Here is a 17,371-nt window from a genome sequence, read left to right as displayed (position 1 = left end):
GGGACACCACGAGCGTAGCTCTCATCCTGTAACTACACTTAGGTAATTACACTTAGGTAATTACCAGGGATGCCGAAAGGGAGGGAACCTGCACGCGAAGCCGCACCTGGCCAACATCATAAGGAAGGACGGGGGCGAACAAACACGCCTTGAAGTGCTCCAACTCACCCAGGAAAACCTCACCGACCGTAGGCAACTCTTGCCATTCAAGTGCGCAGTCCGACAGGACAAACGGCAAGCCCCAAACAAAAAAAAGGCTGTCTACCAGCCAGGAAGACTCCGGCACCTTGTAATGCACCCAATAAGGAAAAGAGGAGCCAAACTCAAAAAGAAGGCTTCATTATCGAGGCGTAATCTGGGTCTCGCAGGAGGTAAGCCTCAAGAGGCCTCCCACACTTCCTCGGTGGAATGTGGGAAGCCAAAAACCTCCAAGAGGGAACCGAAGAGCCCAAGGGAACTCGGAACCAAACCTGGGGAGGAGTCGAACTCATAACAAAATCGTACAGGGAGGGAATAGGAAAACCCCCTCCCCCGTAACAACAAACCCTGCACCGAGGGTACCAAACACCCAAGCAGGGACCACCGGGGCCCATGCCCCCCCCAGTCAACTCCTCCTCAGCCCCGGAATCCTCCACATCAAGACCCGGGGCCGAGCTGTCCTCCAAATCCTCTGCCTTTGGAGAAAAAGTAGTCCACCGGAAAAGCAAGGATGAAGGGGGCCCACTGGCGTGGCCCAAAAGCTCCGGCAGGAGGACCAGGCTCGAATGCCTCTGCCGCCGATCCGGAAGGGGCAATCCCCGAAGCCACCCGAGTCTCATTACCAGTATAATTCAGTGGGGCAGCTGCGGGGCATCTGGAAGGCAACCAACCTCGCAAGTTGCTGCAACTTGAACCTCGCATGCAACACTAAAGTTGCCTGCACCCAAATACCAGTCTCAGTGGACTGGGTGAGTTGGAGTACAAGCAAAAAACACCACTCGCAGGACTCCGGGTCATAGGTGTCACTGACCCGAACAGGTAGCAAGGCGGAGGCAGACAGCGAGTGTCACCCTGAGATGGGGGACAGAGCAACCTTCAAACTCTCACAAGACGAGGTGGCACTCCTACAGGTCTCCTACATTGGACCACTGAGCCCCAATGGAGGTTTCCAGGGCCCTTAGGCTCACTGCTAAGGGAAGCCCAGGTGAGGTACTGCTAACCGGTTATCCCAGAGCTACCAAGCAAACAATCTAAAAGCTGAACCCCTGTGACGTGTGAAAGCATGGGAACCTAGTGGAGGGCCACCAAAAACCTTCAAGTGGTCCTACCGCTACACCTGGCAGACCCCCGCCAGGCAAAACAAAACAAAAACAAAAGAAAACCCCCGTAAAAGCACAAAATATCCAGGTGAACAGAATTGGTTGCTATGCGTATATCAGACAGCTGCACAGTACCTCACGCCCCAGCCAGTGACGAAACTACCTCCTACCCAAGGGTAAACAGGAGTAAGAACCTCCCCAGCTGAACCCCCCTGGCGAGCAATCACCGAGCACCGACAGAACCACACGGAAGTAGCTCCTGCTCATGGAAGATAACCCTGAACCCGCAAAGGCAGTACTTACGGGGCACCTAGGGAAGGTAGCTCTAGGTGCATGCAGCCCCAATACTCTTGTGTTACGTCTGGCTCGCACACCACCAAAACAGAGCAACAACACCGCACTGCAGCACTGCGTAAAGAGTGGAGCCAGAGCGATCGACCATTCACCATCACAACAGCCTTTGAACTGAGCAGAGTTGCCAGTGTGGAGGTCTGGGAACCCCCTGTCCCCCTCCCGGGGAGGGGGACAGGGGGTTGCGGTAACGTCATACTTGTTTCCTTTGTTTTGATTGGGGAGTTTTGTTGCTAATTTGGCTTTCAGTTTGCAAATTATTTGATCAGCAGTAGTTTGTTTTGAAATTTCTACCTTTTTGGGTGCCTGACCTGGTAGATGGCAGACAAAGACTGCTTCCAATTACACGGGGGTGTTTTTGGGCTATTGCTCCTCGTGCCTCTCTTGAGAAGGCCAGGTTCTGGCTCTGGTCCCCGGTAGGCCTAGAACTCTTTCGATTAACTTTTGCCATGGTGTAATATATTCACATCAGCCCGGTATAGCTCTGGGGAGCCGAAGGGGCTCTCCACAGAAAATTTAATTGTACTTACCAATGATGTAAATGAGCCGACAATATGAGCAATGATGTCACACCCTGCATGCTGGCTCATGCAAGGTGCATCCCAGAGGCATCGCATTCGGTTTTTCAAGCAGCCAGAGTTGCCACAAATTTATTTTCGCTGCATTATTTACAGTGTTTAGGCGTGTTTTATCACAAATTTTATTCACTAATTGTGTTGCATCAAATGTTACTTCATGTTCATTGATAATAAAAGTTGCATACATTGAGCATACACATGAACACACAAATATTTTCAGTTATGCCAATATAATATGTATTCATGTTGTTCATTATTATATTTACACACATTCACACACTATTTACAGGTTTTTGCACTATTATTGCCCATTTAGAAGTCTTGGAGACAGTGGTAGTCATTGAAGCAGTTGACAGCACATAATGGGACTGCACACACTTCACACCATGTTTGCACCAGTTTATGTTTCTGATCTCTCTTTTTTTTTTTGTTGTTCTACAAACTAAGCAGTCACGTTGGCCTATTGCACGCTTTCCAGCCGGTAGCAAATGTTTTAGTCTGAGTGCTTGAAAGCCCTCCATGTACGTGAGCCAGGGTGTAGCAGCATGCTGCAACACTGGGTTCATGATGGATCTTTGTATGTCAGGAACATCTTTTCCAAACTTTGTTAGTAACTGTCACAAGTGTAAAACCAAACGAACAGAAACTTGGTTTACGTCCAGTTTTCGCCAGATACATACTGTAGCTGTTCAGCATGCTTATGTCAAGATGGAAAAACACTTTTTTTCATCCACTGCAGTGTTTTCCATACACACTCAACAGCGCCCACCATCATGTCAGATTTATCAACCAAATGCATGTTGATGATATAGTCAAGAACACAATCTGGCTAATATACTGGATCTTGTGTTACTCGGTTCACCTTGTCACTGTTCACCATTGTACCATCATGAACGGTTGTCAGCAAGTTCACTTCTCTTGTTTTTCCACCTAACTGGGAGTATTTGATCACATTTTCTTAGCTGGCAGTCACCAACTTCAAGATTATTGTCAAACACGGGCATTTCCCTTCTTCTTGGCTTTACTGTGCCAACCATTCCAGTTCTATGTTCAATCAAGAAGCTAGCTAGCAAGGGACTTGTATAGTAGTTATCCATGTATAAAATGTGGCCCTTGTTCATCCATGGTGCCATCAGTAACTTCACCACACTACCTGAGAGACCATGTTGGTCGTTACCGGGAATGTCTACATCGCTCGCTAAATACAGAATCATGTGTAAAACGTATCCTGTTTCACAGTCACAAAGAACAAAGAATTTCAATCCAAATCTGTTGCATTAAAAGGGAATATACGGCCTGAAGGAAACACGCCCTTTGAAAAGCACAAGGGATTCGTTAATCACCAGCTTCTGTGCTGGTACGTAGAAATCTCTGTACTTTCCAATCACTTCATTCCTATAGTGCCTGACTCTCCAAAGTCTATCATCCTCTGTCCGGTCTTCATTACTTGCAAAATGAAGACACCTGAGGAGTATATGAAACCTGTCTCGGGACATATATTTCCTGAACAAAGGTGTTGGAACAGTCTGGTCTTTGCTCCAATAATCTGTGATAGCATGTTTGACACAATGTTTCATCAACATACATAGTGCCAAAAATACATACATTTCACCTACAGTAGTGTTTTCCAACGCTGCAATCGTGAATGTTCTGTTATCTCTTTTCCAATGAGATGAGCCGCATGAAGGTTCGTTTGGTGTACAATATATTCCATGAGTGGCTCATCATAAAATGCTGTAAAATAATTAATTTTACACATGTCCTCACCATTATTAGGGAAAAGGTCTGTAATCCCAACGTCTTTATTGTCAAAGGCAGGAATTAGAGGAATAAAATAATCACCATCACTCCACACAAGGACACCTGGTGTCCTGCAAGACGCAACAATGGCACGACGGTGAGGAAGCATTGCACACCGTGGACCAGGAGCTGAAGCCCGTCTATGCAAAGTACGGCCGCTACGTGAACATGAGGGTCTTGGTTCCTCATGTGGTGCCATGTGGCGGCTCTTGGCTGGGCGAGACTCTGCTGACACGACAAAATCTTGCTTGGTCACACCACTGGTACTAGTGACAGACATGGTAACACTAAGCTCTGAATCCACTTCACTAAAACCAGAAAAAGTCACCTTCCTCTGACTCGTCGCCCCAAAATATCCTCATACTCTAAATAAGTACAAGAACTGTGTGGTCGTGGGTGAATTGGGGTAGATACTGGGCGTGGAGGCACGGGTAAGCGTGTAGGCCTCGCCATGGGAGGAGGCTGTATCTCATATTCACTGTCTGTGCTACTACAGTATCATTGGTCAATTGTGTGTAGTCCTTATCAATGTCAGAGTCATCAAAATCACTTTTCTCACCATCAGAAAATAATTCACTAGTTATTTGCTCTTGAGTAAGTGATTGCATGCTGCATGCCTGGGAAGTGTTTGGCCATGTGTTCGCCATGGTGACCGATGGGTAACGGAGGCCTCCCACACATTGGTGGCAGGAGCAGGATTTTTTTACAAAATGGCGGCGATTTACTGTAGCCCCTGGGCAGCATATGGGGGACCCCTCCCTACCCCGCTGGCCATTCCAATTTTGCACAGTACTCCATCACGTCAAATGACGTGATGGGCAATTTTGCGCAAGTTACTCAACACGTCATATGACGTGTTGCGCAGTTTAAGAGTTAAAGAGTTTGTGGTATTGTTTCCCATTCATTTGGCTTATAATTCCCTAGATTCTTTGTGGCTTGGTTCCGGCTTGTCTGGAATCCTATGGATGTATAATAGGCATGTTGCTTGGTTCTCCTCTATGGATGGATGCCTTTATATGCCTCTTGGGCTTCTGGATCCTTAAGTTGGGTTCCCCAGACCTCTTGGGAGTCTTTGTTTTGGGGTCTTTTATGGGTTTTCTGTCTTCCCAAGTAAATGCCCTTGTTGGAAGCATATGATCTTTTTGGTTTTACAGTGTTTCTTTCTGGCTCTGTGCCCCCTGAGCTTGATGGGTTTATCCAAGGTATATTGGGTTATTAAGTTTGGTTTTGGGCCTCTTAGGTGTTTTTTCTCTGTTACAAATATTTGTTTTATGAATCTGGTAACTTTGTTTCCCCGTTTTGGGACCCACTTCATTTTGGAGAATTAGTTCAGGTTCAAGTGCAATTGCCTAAGTGTAGTTATAGGATAAGAGCTACACTCGTGTTGTCATGTCTTCCCAGTACTGTACTGTGTATCATACTATGGTTAGAAACTACTGACAGTTTTGGCCTCCACCACATTCTCACTTAACTTGTTCCAACCGTCTACCACTCTGTGAAAGTGAATTCTCTTATATTTCTGTCAGCTTTGTTTAATTACCTTAAACCTATGACCTCTTGTTCTTGAAGTTCCAGGTCTCAGAATTCTTCCCTATCAATTTTGTCAATTCCCATTATTCTTTTGTACATAGTGATCATATCTCCTCTTTTTTTCTATCTTCTAGTTTTAGTATATTTAATGCCTCTAACCTCTCCTTGTAGCTCTCCACTTCTTGGAGCCATTTAGTTGCATGTTTTTGCCACTTTTTCAGTTTGTTGATGTGATGCTTAAGATATGGGCAATATACAACTGCTGCATATTCCAGCTTTGGTTTCACAAAGGTCATGAATAATTTCTTTAGTATTTCACTATCCATGTACTGTATTTAAAAGCAATTCTGAAACTGGAAAGCACAATACAGGCTCCTCGCACAATGTTCTATTTTGTACAGGTCTTTCTGTGGAGAGCCCCTTCGGATCCCCGGAGCTATACCGGGCTGATGTGTATATATTAGACAATCACAACAGTCAATTGATGGAGTTCTAGGGCTACCGGGGACCAGCGCCGAAACCTGGCCCCCCTCAGAGGCACGAGGAGCAGTGGCCTATAGACACCCCCATGTAATAGGAAGCAGTCTGTCTGCCATCTACCAGGTCAGGCACCCACAAAGGTGGGAATTCTAAAACTTACTACAGCTGGTTTAAAATTGCAAACCGAATGCCGAATTAGCCAGCAAAACTTCCCAATCGAAAACAAGCAAACAGTCGTGATGTCACCACAGCCGCCATGCCGCTGTCTGCGCAACTCCCCCACCCCCTCCCTGGGAGGGGGAAGGAGCAGCACCAGACTCCATCGTGCTGTCTACCCAAGTTCAGAGGCTGTTGTTTGGTGGCAGTCAATCGACTCTGGCTGCATTCTTTTGAGCAGTGCTGTCCATACCAGGGTTGTTCTACTGTGTGGTGGTGTGCGAGCCAGGAGTAACACAAGAGTACTGGGGCTGCATGCTCCTAGGATCACCTTCCCTAGGTGCTCTGTAAGTACTGCCCTTGGGGTGTAGGGTTATCATCCACAAGCCGTTCCAGAGACTACCTCTGTATGGTTCTTTTGCTGCTCGGTGATTGCCCGACCTTGGGGTTAGCTGGGGTTCTTATTCTGTTTGACCTTGGGTAGGAGGTGGTATCGTTGTTGGCTGGGGCGCAAGAAACTGTGCAGCTGTCTGATATATGCATAGCAGCCGGTTCTGTTCTCCTGGGGATGTGCTTTTGCAGGGGTTTTCTTTTTCTTTTCTTTTGTTTTGCCTGGTGGGGGTCTGCCTGATGTGGCTGTAGGACCACTTGTATGATTTTGGGGGCTTTCCGCTAGATCCCTGTGATTGCACATGTTGCAGGGGTTCAGCTTTGTTTGTTTGCTTGGTAGCTCTGGGATAATCGGTTAGCAGTACCTTGCCTGATCTTCCCTTAGCAGTCAGCCTAAGGGCCCTGGGAACCCTCATTGGGGCTCACTGTAACTCTCATCCTGTAACTACACTTAGGTAATTACTGGTCCGATGGTAGAGACCTCTGAGTCCCACTTCGCTTTGTGCGAGTTTAAAGGTTGCTCTGTCCCCTTGTCTCAGGGTGACATTCACTGTCTTTGCCTCCGCCATGCTGCCTGTTGGGTCAATGACACCATTAACCCGGAGTCTTGTGAGTGGTGTTCCTTGTGTATACTCCAGTTCACCCAGTCTGATAATGTTATTGATCGGGTGTAGGCAGCATCTGCATTGCATGTGCAATTTAGGTTGCTGCAACACTCTAGGTTAATTGCCTTTCCGAATGCCCTGCAGCTCTTAGGTTTTTGTCACCATTTTGTCCGTTGCTGTTTGCGGAGTCTGCTGTTACAGTTTCTGTAGGCGACTTTGTCTATTTGTCGTCTTATGTCGGACTTGTTCATTCTCCGGGGCAACTGAGAATGGCTGCCCTGTTCTCCTTCTTTCCTGGCGAAGAATGAGACTGCTGCTTTCCGGAGAGGTCCTTGGGCCATTGATGTTTGGTTGGTCAGGCCGGGGGTGCATCATGTGTTGTGTCCGGTTGCGGCTCTTAGTCGTTATCTGCGCGCTTCGGCTTTGGTGACTGGGAATGTGCTTTGGGTTGATCCAGTTTCCCTTGTTCTCTGTTCCAGGGCTTGGGTCTCTGATGTCATCCGCAGGGTTATGTCTAGCCAGCCTGCGATCTATCTTCGTGCCCATGACGTTAGGAAGTTTGCTGCATTGGCTGCCGTGTTTGGCAACATGTCCTGGGCTGATATTCGGGTGTGGGGATGTTTGAGGTTGAACAGGGTCCTGGCCGCCCGTTATTTATTTAACGTTACTGCTCCTGGTTGTTTCTTTGTTGATTTAAGTCACAGGTTGCAGCTAGTTGTCTCACCTTCGTGTTGGAGAGTGTGTGGCGGCCGCCTCCCAGGTAAGCCCCCTCTTTTCCTTTGCTTTTTTATGTAGCTCCAGGGAGCCAAATGGGCTCCCCACAGAAAACCAAAGTTGAATGTAATGAAACATAATTTTCTGGGCAAGCCCAGGAGGCTCCCTCGCAACCCTCCCTCCCTCCGGTCGGCAGTTTTTCGCATTTTGATGCCTAGCTGCCAAACTGGAGTGTTGGGTATTCAATGTGGGAGGTCTGGGGCTCTCCCCATGAGGGAATGGAGGACTGCATGGACAAACGGCGTGGCAGTGGAGTGTGATGTTTGTTTGTTTGCTTGGGACTGGAGGGCATTCTGTTTCTTTGTTCGTTTTTTTGTTGTGCTTTTCTTACCATGTGGGGTCTGTTTTGTTATACCTACCTTTCTGGGTGCCTAACCCCGGTCGATGGCAGATAAGGAAAAGGGTCATTACTCCATGCATCCTCTTTGAGGGGGCCAGGTTCTGGCTCATGGTCCCCAGTAGGTCCAACTCCATAGACAAGCCAGGGCTTGTTGTGGGGTTACATCCTGGGTGGGGTCAGTAATTCGACCTGGGGGGGATGGCGACCTTGATATAAGCTTAACGTGTGTTAAATACACTCTAGCTGCCTATCCCTCAACACAATAAATGATATTAAATTTCTACAGTTGTCAGTGATACAGGTGTATAATTAAGGGGGGGTTTCCCTGCTGCCACTTTTATTGATTGAATCTGTTAGCTCTTTTCCTATATCTGCCAGGACTCCTGTACATAGGGATGCATGAAAAATCAGTTGAATTGGAATGAGTGTAATGCTGGTGGTTTTACTTTGACTGATTAACTAGTGATATTACTCACAAAGCAACCAGGGGTTTACTACTGTGGTGGATTTTTATTATTTGGGTTAGTTTTGAGGTTTCTTCGTTATTCATCTCAACAATTTCTCTGAGCATTTTGAGTTTTTGTGACCAACTTGTAGCATTTTTGATGGGATTTCTTCAGTGTATGGAGTCTTATGACTCCCTCATCTTCATTTACCTACATGGGGTAAGAATTTGGTTCCTACACCTGGTAGGCCAAAATGGATCATTCACCCAGTATCTGTGAAAGGGTCACAGATTCTTGGTGTGCTGGTTTTGGCTCTTGGTTCAAAGCCCTCCCCTTAGGTGCTTGGAAAACTAGCAGTGGCCTGGGAGAATTCTGTGCTTAAGCTTAGGAGTGCTACCAAAGTACTACTCAGAAAGTAGTATTTCATTACAATGTTCTATTTGTTTATTTACTCTGTATTTTGTTGTTAGCTCTCTCTATCTAATGACTATTAGGTATTTTTATATGCACATGTTTTAATGAGAAATACTGTTCATTGCAAAGATTTCAGTGTTTTGCACTTAAATTTTTAAATCTTATTATTTTATAATGTTAGTAAAAGTTATATGGATTTTATTTTTTGTGTATTATTTTAGTTATGTTTCAAACATTTATAATTTTTATGGTTAAGTATTTGTTTCATTTTGGGTCTATGATGAGATTTTATAAATTATTAGCCCATTTGCTAATTGAAAAGTTATACTCCAAATTTGATATCCATATCATGTTGGCAACCTCACTCCTTTACTTGTGTTCATTTTATTTTTCAACTGAGAGTTGACTTAGGCTAGAACCTTTATATTTGCTCTAGATATGCCTATCAAATACAGGAATTAAGCAGTTTTCATATCATTATGATGTAAGAAGTTAAGAAAGCTCAAATGAACACTACCAATCCTAGCCAATTATAAAACAATAAAAATTAAATGCAAAATATAAAAACAGAGAAATTTAATACAAAATATAAAGTAAAGAAATAAGATGGAAAGTATAAAGTAAATGCACTGAATGCAAGATATCAAGATGTAAATTATTTATGGAAAAGTAGCATCTTTGCAACACAAGTAGCATCTGAAGTATGGCAAGAGTGAGACAGACTCAGAACTTGAGCAAAATTAGAATGAGTGAACAAAAATATTCTAACATTGCATGTAATGAAACACCTCTTTCTGGATGAGCCCCAGTGACTCCCTAAAGCTATCGATCAGAGATTGCTCCATGCAGATAAGTTACATCAGATGCAGGTGTTCTGTTTGGCCTACTGGGGACCAGAGCCAAAACCTGGCCCCTCAGAGAGGTGTGGAGAGCAAGTGACAATTTCCCACCATACTGGGAAAGCATCCAGAATGTCAATGAAGCTTTAAAGACAACTAGAGGATTAACAAAGACCAAAACCTTGAAAATGCCAAACAACTCTGCAAAAGATTCATGCAGAACAAGTGAAACATTCAAAATTAGCATGAGTCATTGTACCGAATTTCACCTTTAGATGGCCTAGCTTCTGGATGCATCCATATTGCTAGCCAGTTCTGGAGTGGAAGAACTGTACGCCGAAGAACTAACTAACCTTATAGGGAGTGAGGGACCCATAGGGGCTCGTCCAGGAAGAGGTGTTTTGTTACATTCCATGCTAGGTATCCAGGGAACGCCCACTGTGGCTCCCTGAAGCTAACTACCCCACAGAGAACAATCACAGGACTTACCAGGGAGGAGAGGAGGCATACACTAAGACTAAGATGAGAATTCAAGCTGGGATACATGGCCTAAGGTAACTCATAACTGACTGGGACCAGGGACATTAACCCTTCCGATGGGCGAGTCAGTCAGCGCCACTTTTTACTGCACTATGCGAGTCAATCAGGGATAATTTAAAGTACAGCATAAGTTTTAACGTTTGGAGAGCGACTACTGTATGAGCCAGCTTATCTGAAGTCCACTTATCCTAATATTTAGGTTATCTGGTAAAAATCATGGCCATACAGTATATTTTTCTGGCAAAGCTTCATGATATCCTGATAGAAATTTGGATAATGGAGGTTTGGCTTGGTCGTACATTCCTGATAGGTTCTAAATGAAGTTCGAATAACTTTCTGCCAAACTTCACCATATCCGGACAGAAATCCAGAAAACCAGAGGTTTTGTTTTACTGCAGACAGGCATTGGACCATACCATATTAATCCTGTACAGCAGTGGCTTGAGGCGCAGAGTACCAGAGGTACTGGGGTGGGTTGTTTCAGGGTATTGGGTGTTGTGTGAGTCGGGAGGGACTGTCTGGAGGATGAGGGGCATGTGGAGTGTATGATTTATATTGTATAGAATAACCAAGAATTATGTTAAACCAAGTCATTATAGTAATAACTAAATAAATATTACCTAATATTATAACAAATACAAATTTCTTAAAAAAAAAAAAAAAATGTTGAATGTAATAAAATGACAGTTTCTGGGCGAGCCCCGGAGAATTCCTGAAGATAACTTACTGATTAAGTGCCACACTACTTGGAGTCATAAGTTGCAAAAGTTCTTGTATGCCTACCGAAGACCATCAGCTGAAACCTGGCCCCCTCACAGAGGCACAGGGAGCAATAGCTCGTAAACAATTTACATTTAACCACTGGACTGCGCCAACCGAGAAAAATCTTTATTTTTTCGTACCCATTCAAAATGTGTGCGCTGTTGGTTGTGTATGAAATGAATTTTTAGGACCTCCAATGAGAGGCAGCCATCTTGGAAAAAATTCCCAGAATGCCCTAGGGCTGCTGGCTGGGTTAGTACGGAGTGAGCAACCATGGGTGGTGCACACTCCTCTGGCTCCCAAATACCTGTCTGACTCGGTATTGAAAGATCGCGCTCTGATGATAAAATTCAAACCTTAATGCTTGAAGAACACAACGGTCATGATATTTGTGAAGCTAGGCGCAATAAGGACCTAACACAAAGGTCGGATGCAAGTGATACAGCGCCTATGAGGATGATACAGCAAGCGTATCCAGTTGTAGCTCTGAGCGCCACCCTCGCCCACCTATGCCATCTCCAATTTATATAGATAATACATAGATGAATCATTTTCTGCTTTCAGTAATGATGCATCTGGTAAAAGTAGCATAGATGAACAGTGTTAGCGGCTTCCATGGTGGTGTGGTTTTCCATACATATTTTCAAGAATAGCTGAATCTCTTCCAGACTGACGAACACTCTTTGAGGCTAGCTGAATCTCTTCCTGACTTATGGACACTCTTTGAGGCTAGCTGAATCACTTCCCGACTGACGGACACTCTTTGAGGCTAGCTGAATCTCTTCCTCTGTAGGACCTTACCGAGCGATCGTTTCAAGACTACCTTACAAATTTATCTTTTCCTATAATCTTTTCAATACTACCTTATGCTTTACAAGCTTGGCTACATACCACCTACAAGTACTAAAGCCAAGGGTGTACATGAGTGCGTTATTTGCAAGCACATAGAACTAACAAACAGGAAGCAAAAATCTATCTGTACCTGGTGCAATGAGTGTGAAGTCGTGCGGTGTACCATGGACTACTTCATTGATTATTACTCACTTCCGAAGTACTGAGTGTGTAATACAGTGTATTACTGTGTAAATAGTGTGTGAAACTGTACATATTGCAATTTTAGTGAATTTTTAACAAATAATATTGGGACAAACATTTATTGTGGACACATTACTGACACATGTATCACAGTTCCATGAATCATTATGAACGTTATACTGCCTAAATATTGTAAAGGACACAAAGATCCATTATATACGATTAAAAACAAATAAAACCGCGTTGGAAATACATAGAACAAATAATTGAAAATATATTCGTGGCAACTCGTGGTGCTTGAATGGCCCACGCGACTGTGTCTGGTAGCTTCACGCATGGGCGACCAGTCCCTGATGACATCACAGCACACCTTGTCCACGTCCCCACAGCCAAAGTAAGTGAACTTTGGTATTTATTTTTACATAGACATGTTCAGGGAAGGGAATTTATCATTTTACAAAGAAAAAATAATTTTTTGGGAACACTTGATTTCATGCGCATAGGGGGAATTTCACAATAAACTCAGTGCATCACAGTAGTTAAAGGTAAAGGTATGCTTGATTATTCCCAGGATTTGGTTTGCTTTTTTTTTACTGCCATTCCCACTTGTTGTTCAACTTTTAGTGAATGATGGATTCTGACTCCAAGGTCCTTTTGTTTATATAACTGTTAAAAGGTAGTGCTGTCAATTTGGTAGTTGTGACATGGATCGTTATGCTCCACATGCAAGGTCTTGTATTTATCGACATTAAAAATCATTTGCCAGTCATCTGACCATTTGTGGAGCTCATTTAGACCTCTTTGTAGGGTCTCAATATCACTTTCACTTCCCACTTTACAATAGATCTTAGTGTCATCTGCAAATTTGATGATGTGGTTTGTAATATTCTCATCTATGTCATTGATGTATATGACAAAAAGGGCTGGCCCCAAAATGGACCCCTGTGGCACCCTGTTAGCACATTTTCCTGGTGTTGTAACAGGGATATGCTATGTAATATACTATGTACAGCGCTAATGCTAGCACTATAATGCTATTCTTATCAGGAGTCTGATAACAATAGTGTGTAATTTGATAAATTTATATAATACACTGTGTAGACCATTGGTATACTCAAAAATATTGTGTGCATATTAGTGATACAGTATAGTTATTATATTCGTAGATAATAAAACTGTTTTTGTGGTTATTACATTGCATATACACTATATATATCAGTATCTACATGTTTGTGCAATAAATGAACCACTAAGCTGGTATGGTATGTCTAAACAGCATAGCTCCACCAATGCTGGATTTGATATTTACCAGGAAAGAGGAAGAGATATTTGACATTTAGTACCTCCCTCCCTTGGGTAAAAGTGACCATGTCTTTGAACATCCCCTTCCCTCATCCTCGTATCTTGTTTAACATGTTGAAACATGAATGTTTCCAGGATGAGGTTTACGAATCTACAAGTACAAGTGTTCATGGGCCACTGCTCTCTGCGCCTCTTTGAGGGGGGCCAGGTTCTGGCTCATGGTTCCAGGTAGGCATACAAAGAACTCTGCAACTGATGAAACTTAAGTACTGTAGTATGGCACTTGATCAGTAAGATAGTTTCAGGGAGCCTCCAGGGCTCACCCAGAAACTGGTGTTTCATTACATTCAACACTGGTTTTTTGTTATTACACTATACTCTATATACACACATCTTATATATAATGTGTCTACATTTTTGTTCACTATAAGGAACCACTAAGCTGGTATGGTATGTCCAAACAGCATAGCACCACCAAACTCAAGCTAGCAGATGACATCACCTCACACAGCAAGAATCCTCCTCCCAACATACTGTGCACATCACTAATTCTCACCACAATTCTGCTATTATCGTAATCCTGGTCAATAAGTTCTGTAAATGAATAACTTTTCATAAGTTTATTTTGTAAAGGAACATTAGCTGTTGTTTCATGATGCTTATATGGATCAAACATTGGCAGAGTGATGTGGCTTCCTGCCTAGCACTGTGAACATCATAAACAGCATTGGGTTCATTGATATCTGAACCTTGTACATACATAGTTTTTATCGCAGTCAGAATTTTCTATGACACTATTATCATCAAATAATCACATTTATTTATTACAACAATATTAAGTGATGCTGTAGGCATGAGCTGCATGGCAGTACAGTACTGAGAGCTGTTGGTGCATGCACTACTCATGGTTGCTTTCCCAGTACTGAAGCCCCTCAGATCCAGGAGAGGGCAAGCATTCAGTTTCAGATAATGAATATAAATAAATAATGAGAACTGACTTCCACTAACAAGATATGAAAAATCCTACTTTTATTTATATTATATATTGTATAAGTTCATTTAATGATATTTTTAGGGGAGTCACTCATAGGTTAGAGTGAAGAAAGTGGCAATATTTCAGGAAGTTGGTTGTGATAGAGAGACAGGATTAGCTAAGCCTGCCCCTGCACTCCGTGGACTGCAGCAAGAGGGAGTATGTCCATTTCCAGTTTTCAAAAGTGCTACATTTTTGCCAGCCCGACTTGGAACAGTTTTTTTTATGGCCGTTATTTTGCTGCACATATTATGTAATAATATTTTTTCAACCTGCTAAGTTCCTTAATTTTTGGTGTTATTTGTAATTGTCTGTCACTGATTATGCAGCATAGCCAATCTTTTGGCTCATTTCTGTATATGCACATAGTAAATAAAGCCTATTTTAAGCTTTGTATATACTGTATTTCTCTCTTCAAGAGTGTTGCAACCATAATTTAGCAAACCTTTAATTGCACTTCAAACAGATTTACATGTTAGTCTTTATTCAGCTCTCATATATATTATTTCTATACAGTATTGTGAAATATATATTTTGTATGAATGATTTTAAATAGCACTGGTAAATTAATTCCTTTGTCTACAAATAAAAACACAAAATTATTAATAATTCAAATTCAAAATATCTATGATTCTGAATGTGTATAATTTTAGAAATAATCCTAAATCTCTAGATGCAGCTGCTGATGTTTCTATAATTAGGTTTGTATATTAGTATGTATTATGAAGTTTGATATATTTTTTTGGGGGGGAGCCACATCTGCTCCCTGAAACTATCATCACTGATTAAATGCCATACTATCAGGTGCCATCAGTCACAGGAGTTTTTATTGACTTACTGGGGACCCAGAGCCAAAACCTGGTCCCCTCAAGGAGGTGCAAAGAGCAATGGCCTATGAAAACTTTACATTTAAAGTTTAACATAATTGCCACCACCAGGAAATCACCCAGAAAGGTAGGTGAACCAAAACAAACATCTGCATGTTTTAAGGAGAGAGACCTCAGTCTCAAAACTGCCAAAAGAACTCTCCTAACAAAAATTAAGCCACCAAATTTTCTTGAAACTAACATCTGGTAGTTTGTCCCGTCACCCCCTTCCCCCGCATTTGGATGGAACAGGGAGGCATACCAGGTCAGCTGGCTCACTCACACCTCAGTTCTTACTGATGCGTGCCACGGTTGCCACGTCACCTCTGGTTCCAGTCTCCCATTTGTATGTTTTGTTGTTTCTTTTGTGGCTAGTTTTACATGAGTGTTGTACATGAGCCAGGACTATAGTGTACTTAGAGCTGCATGTGTTCAGGTTTCTCTTCCCTGTGCATTCTATAGTGCTGCCCTTGCACAATCAGGGTTCACTTCCCTGGGGCGTTCGAGATACGCACCCTTTAAGGGGCGTCCTTACTTTTTGTTAATTAAGTTATACACAGGCATCCCTGTGTTTTGTTTTTGTTAATTTTTGCCTCGTTTTCTGCTTGGGGTTTCAGTATTTTAACTTACTAGGTCTGCCTAGAGTGTGTGTGGCTGAACCCCCTTGTTGCCCCTGTGACTTTTCCGTTGGATTCGGGTAACTAGGTTGCTTGCTTTCTGCAAAGTTTCTATTGGCATAGCATTCTCAGTTGCTGGACTTCCTGCAGGGCACATACCCTATGGGCCATGGAAATCCTCTATGGGCTCGGTTGACTTATGGATTCCTCTTCCGAATCCACTTTGTGTGAATTCGAGGGTTTTTGTCACCTGTGCCACCTGCTGACATTCCTTTCTGCCTCCACCATGCTGCCTGTTGGGTCAGTGACACGTATGACCCCAGAGTCATGCGAGACTTGTTTGCCTCATGTGCTCCAGCTCACTCATTCCACTGTTGAAGTTCAGAGGTTTCAGGCAGCAACTGCTTTATATTCTTGGTTTTCAGTTTTACAATGGTATAGGTTGTGTGCTCTGTTGGATGCCTCGGATCTACCCTGATCCATTTAGGGACTTGGATTTAGGGGTGTTGGCCAACTCGACCTTGGTTCCTTCTTCACCTTCTCTTCCTTTCCCGGTGGGCCAATGGTGCTCTTCTCCTCCTTCCCTAGTTCCGGCTCCTAGGTGTCTGAAGGCTTCGGTTTCAGGCCAGGGTTTAGCTCGGAATGTGGCTTGGGTGGTTCTGGGTTTGGCTTTTTGTGACACAGGCATGGAGGCAGTTGAGCATCTAAATCCCGCAGAGGCTTCTGGGCCAAACCCTGCTTTCGAAGCTTTTTCCCTGGACTACACTTTTCCATCACGGATGGTGGGCATGGATAAAAGCTCTGCCCCGGGGCCTTCTGCTGCAGTTACTGGTGCTCGGGAGCAATCGTATTGGAGCTCTTGGGTTCTGTTTGACCTTTTGTGGGCTCTTGTGCCTTCTGAGCAGGGTCTTTTGTTGCAAGGTGAGTTTTTTTTTATCCCCCTTCCCTGTCTGAGTTTGATTTGGGTGGGGTTTCCCAGAGTTTGTTTCAGAGTTCCTTTGATTCCCTTGGATTCATCATTCTAGGGGGCTTCCTTCCTCCAGGGTTTTCCCCGGCAGTGGCTTGGGAGGCCCTCGGTGCTTACCTCCTGCATGACCCCGTTTATGCCTCGGTTATGAATCCGGACTCTTTTTAAGTTCATGTCTTCCTCTCGTTTTTGGGTGCATTATGAGGTTCTGGTGTCATCATGGTTGGTAGACTGTCCTTTGTTTTCTT

At 43.6% G+C, this 17,371-nt stretch overlaps 1 protein-coding gene across 6 annotated transcripts in view; it reads left to right on the top strand.

Moving 5' to 3' along the window:
* Positions 1–17,371, top strand: part of Khc-73 (Kinesin heavy chain 73) — a 228,395-nt gene that overhangs the window by 162,207 nt on the left and 48,817 nt on the right. For 3 of the 6 annotated variants that reach the window (XM_045753956.2, XM_045753960.2, XM_045753955.2), the window contains exon 28: positions 14,761–14,832. The exons of the other annotated variants lie outside the window; for them this stretch is intronic. In XM_045753956.2, coding sequence (XP_045609912.1) covers positions 14,761–14,832 — 72 coding nt within the window. The remainder of the gene's footprint in view (positions 1–14,760; positions 14,833–17,371) is intronic. 6 annotated transcript variants of the gene reach the window in all.

The sequence above is a fragment of the Procambarus clarkii genome, chromosome 30, assembly GCF_040958095.1.
Source record: "Procambarus clarkii isolate CNS0578487 chromosome 30, FALCON_Pclarkii_2.0, whole genome shotgun sequence".
Taxonomy (NCBI): Eukaryota; Metazoa; Arthropoda; class Malacostraca; order Decapoda; family Cambaridae; genus Procambarus; species Procambarus clarkii.
Note: the sequence above shows the minus strand (reverse complement) of the source record. Positions and strands in the feature narration are given on the sequence as shown.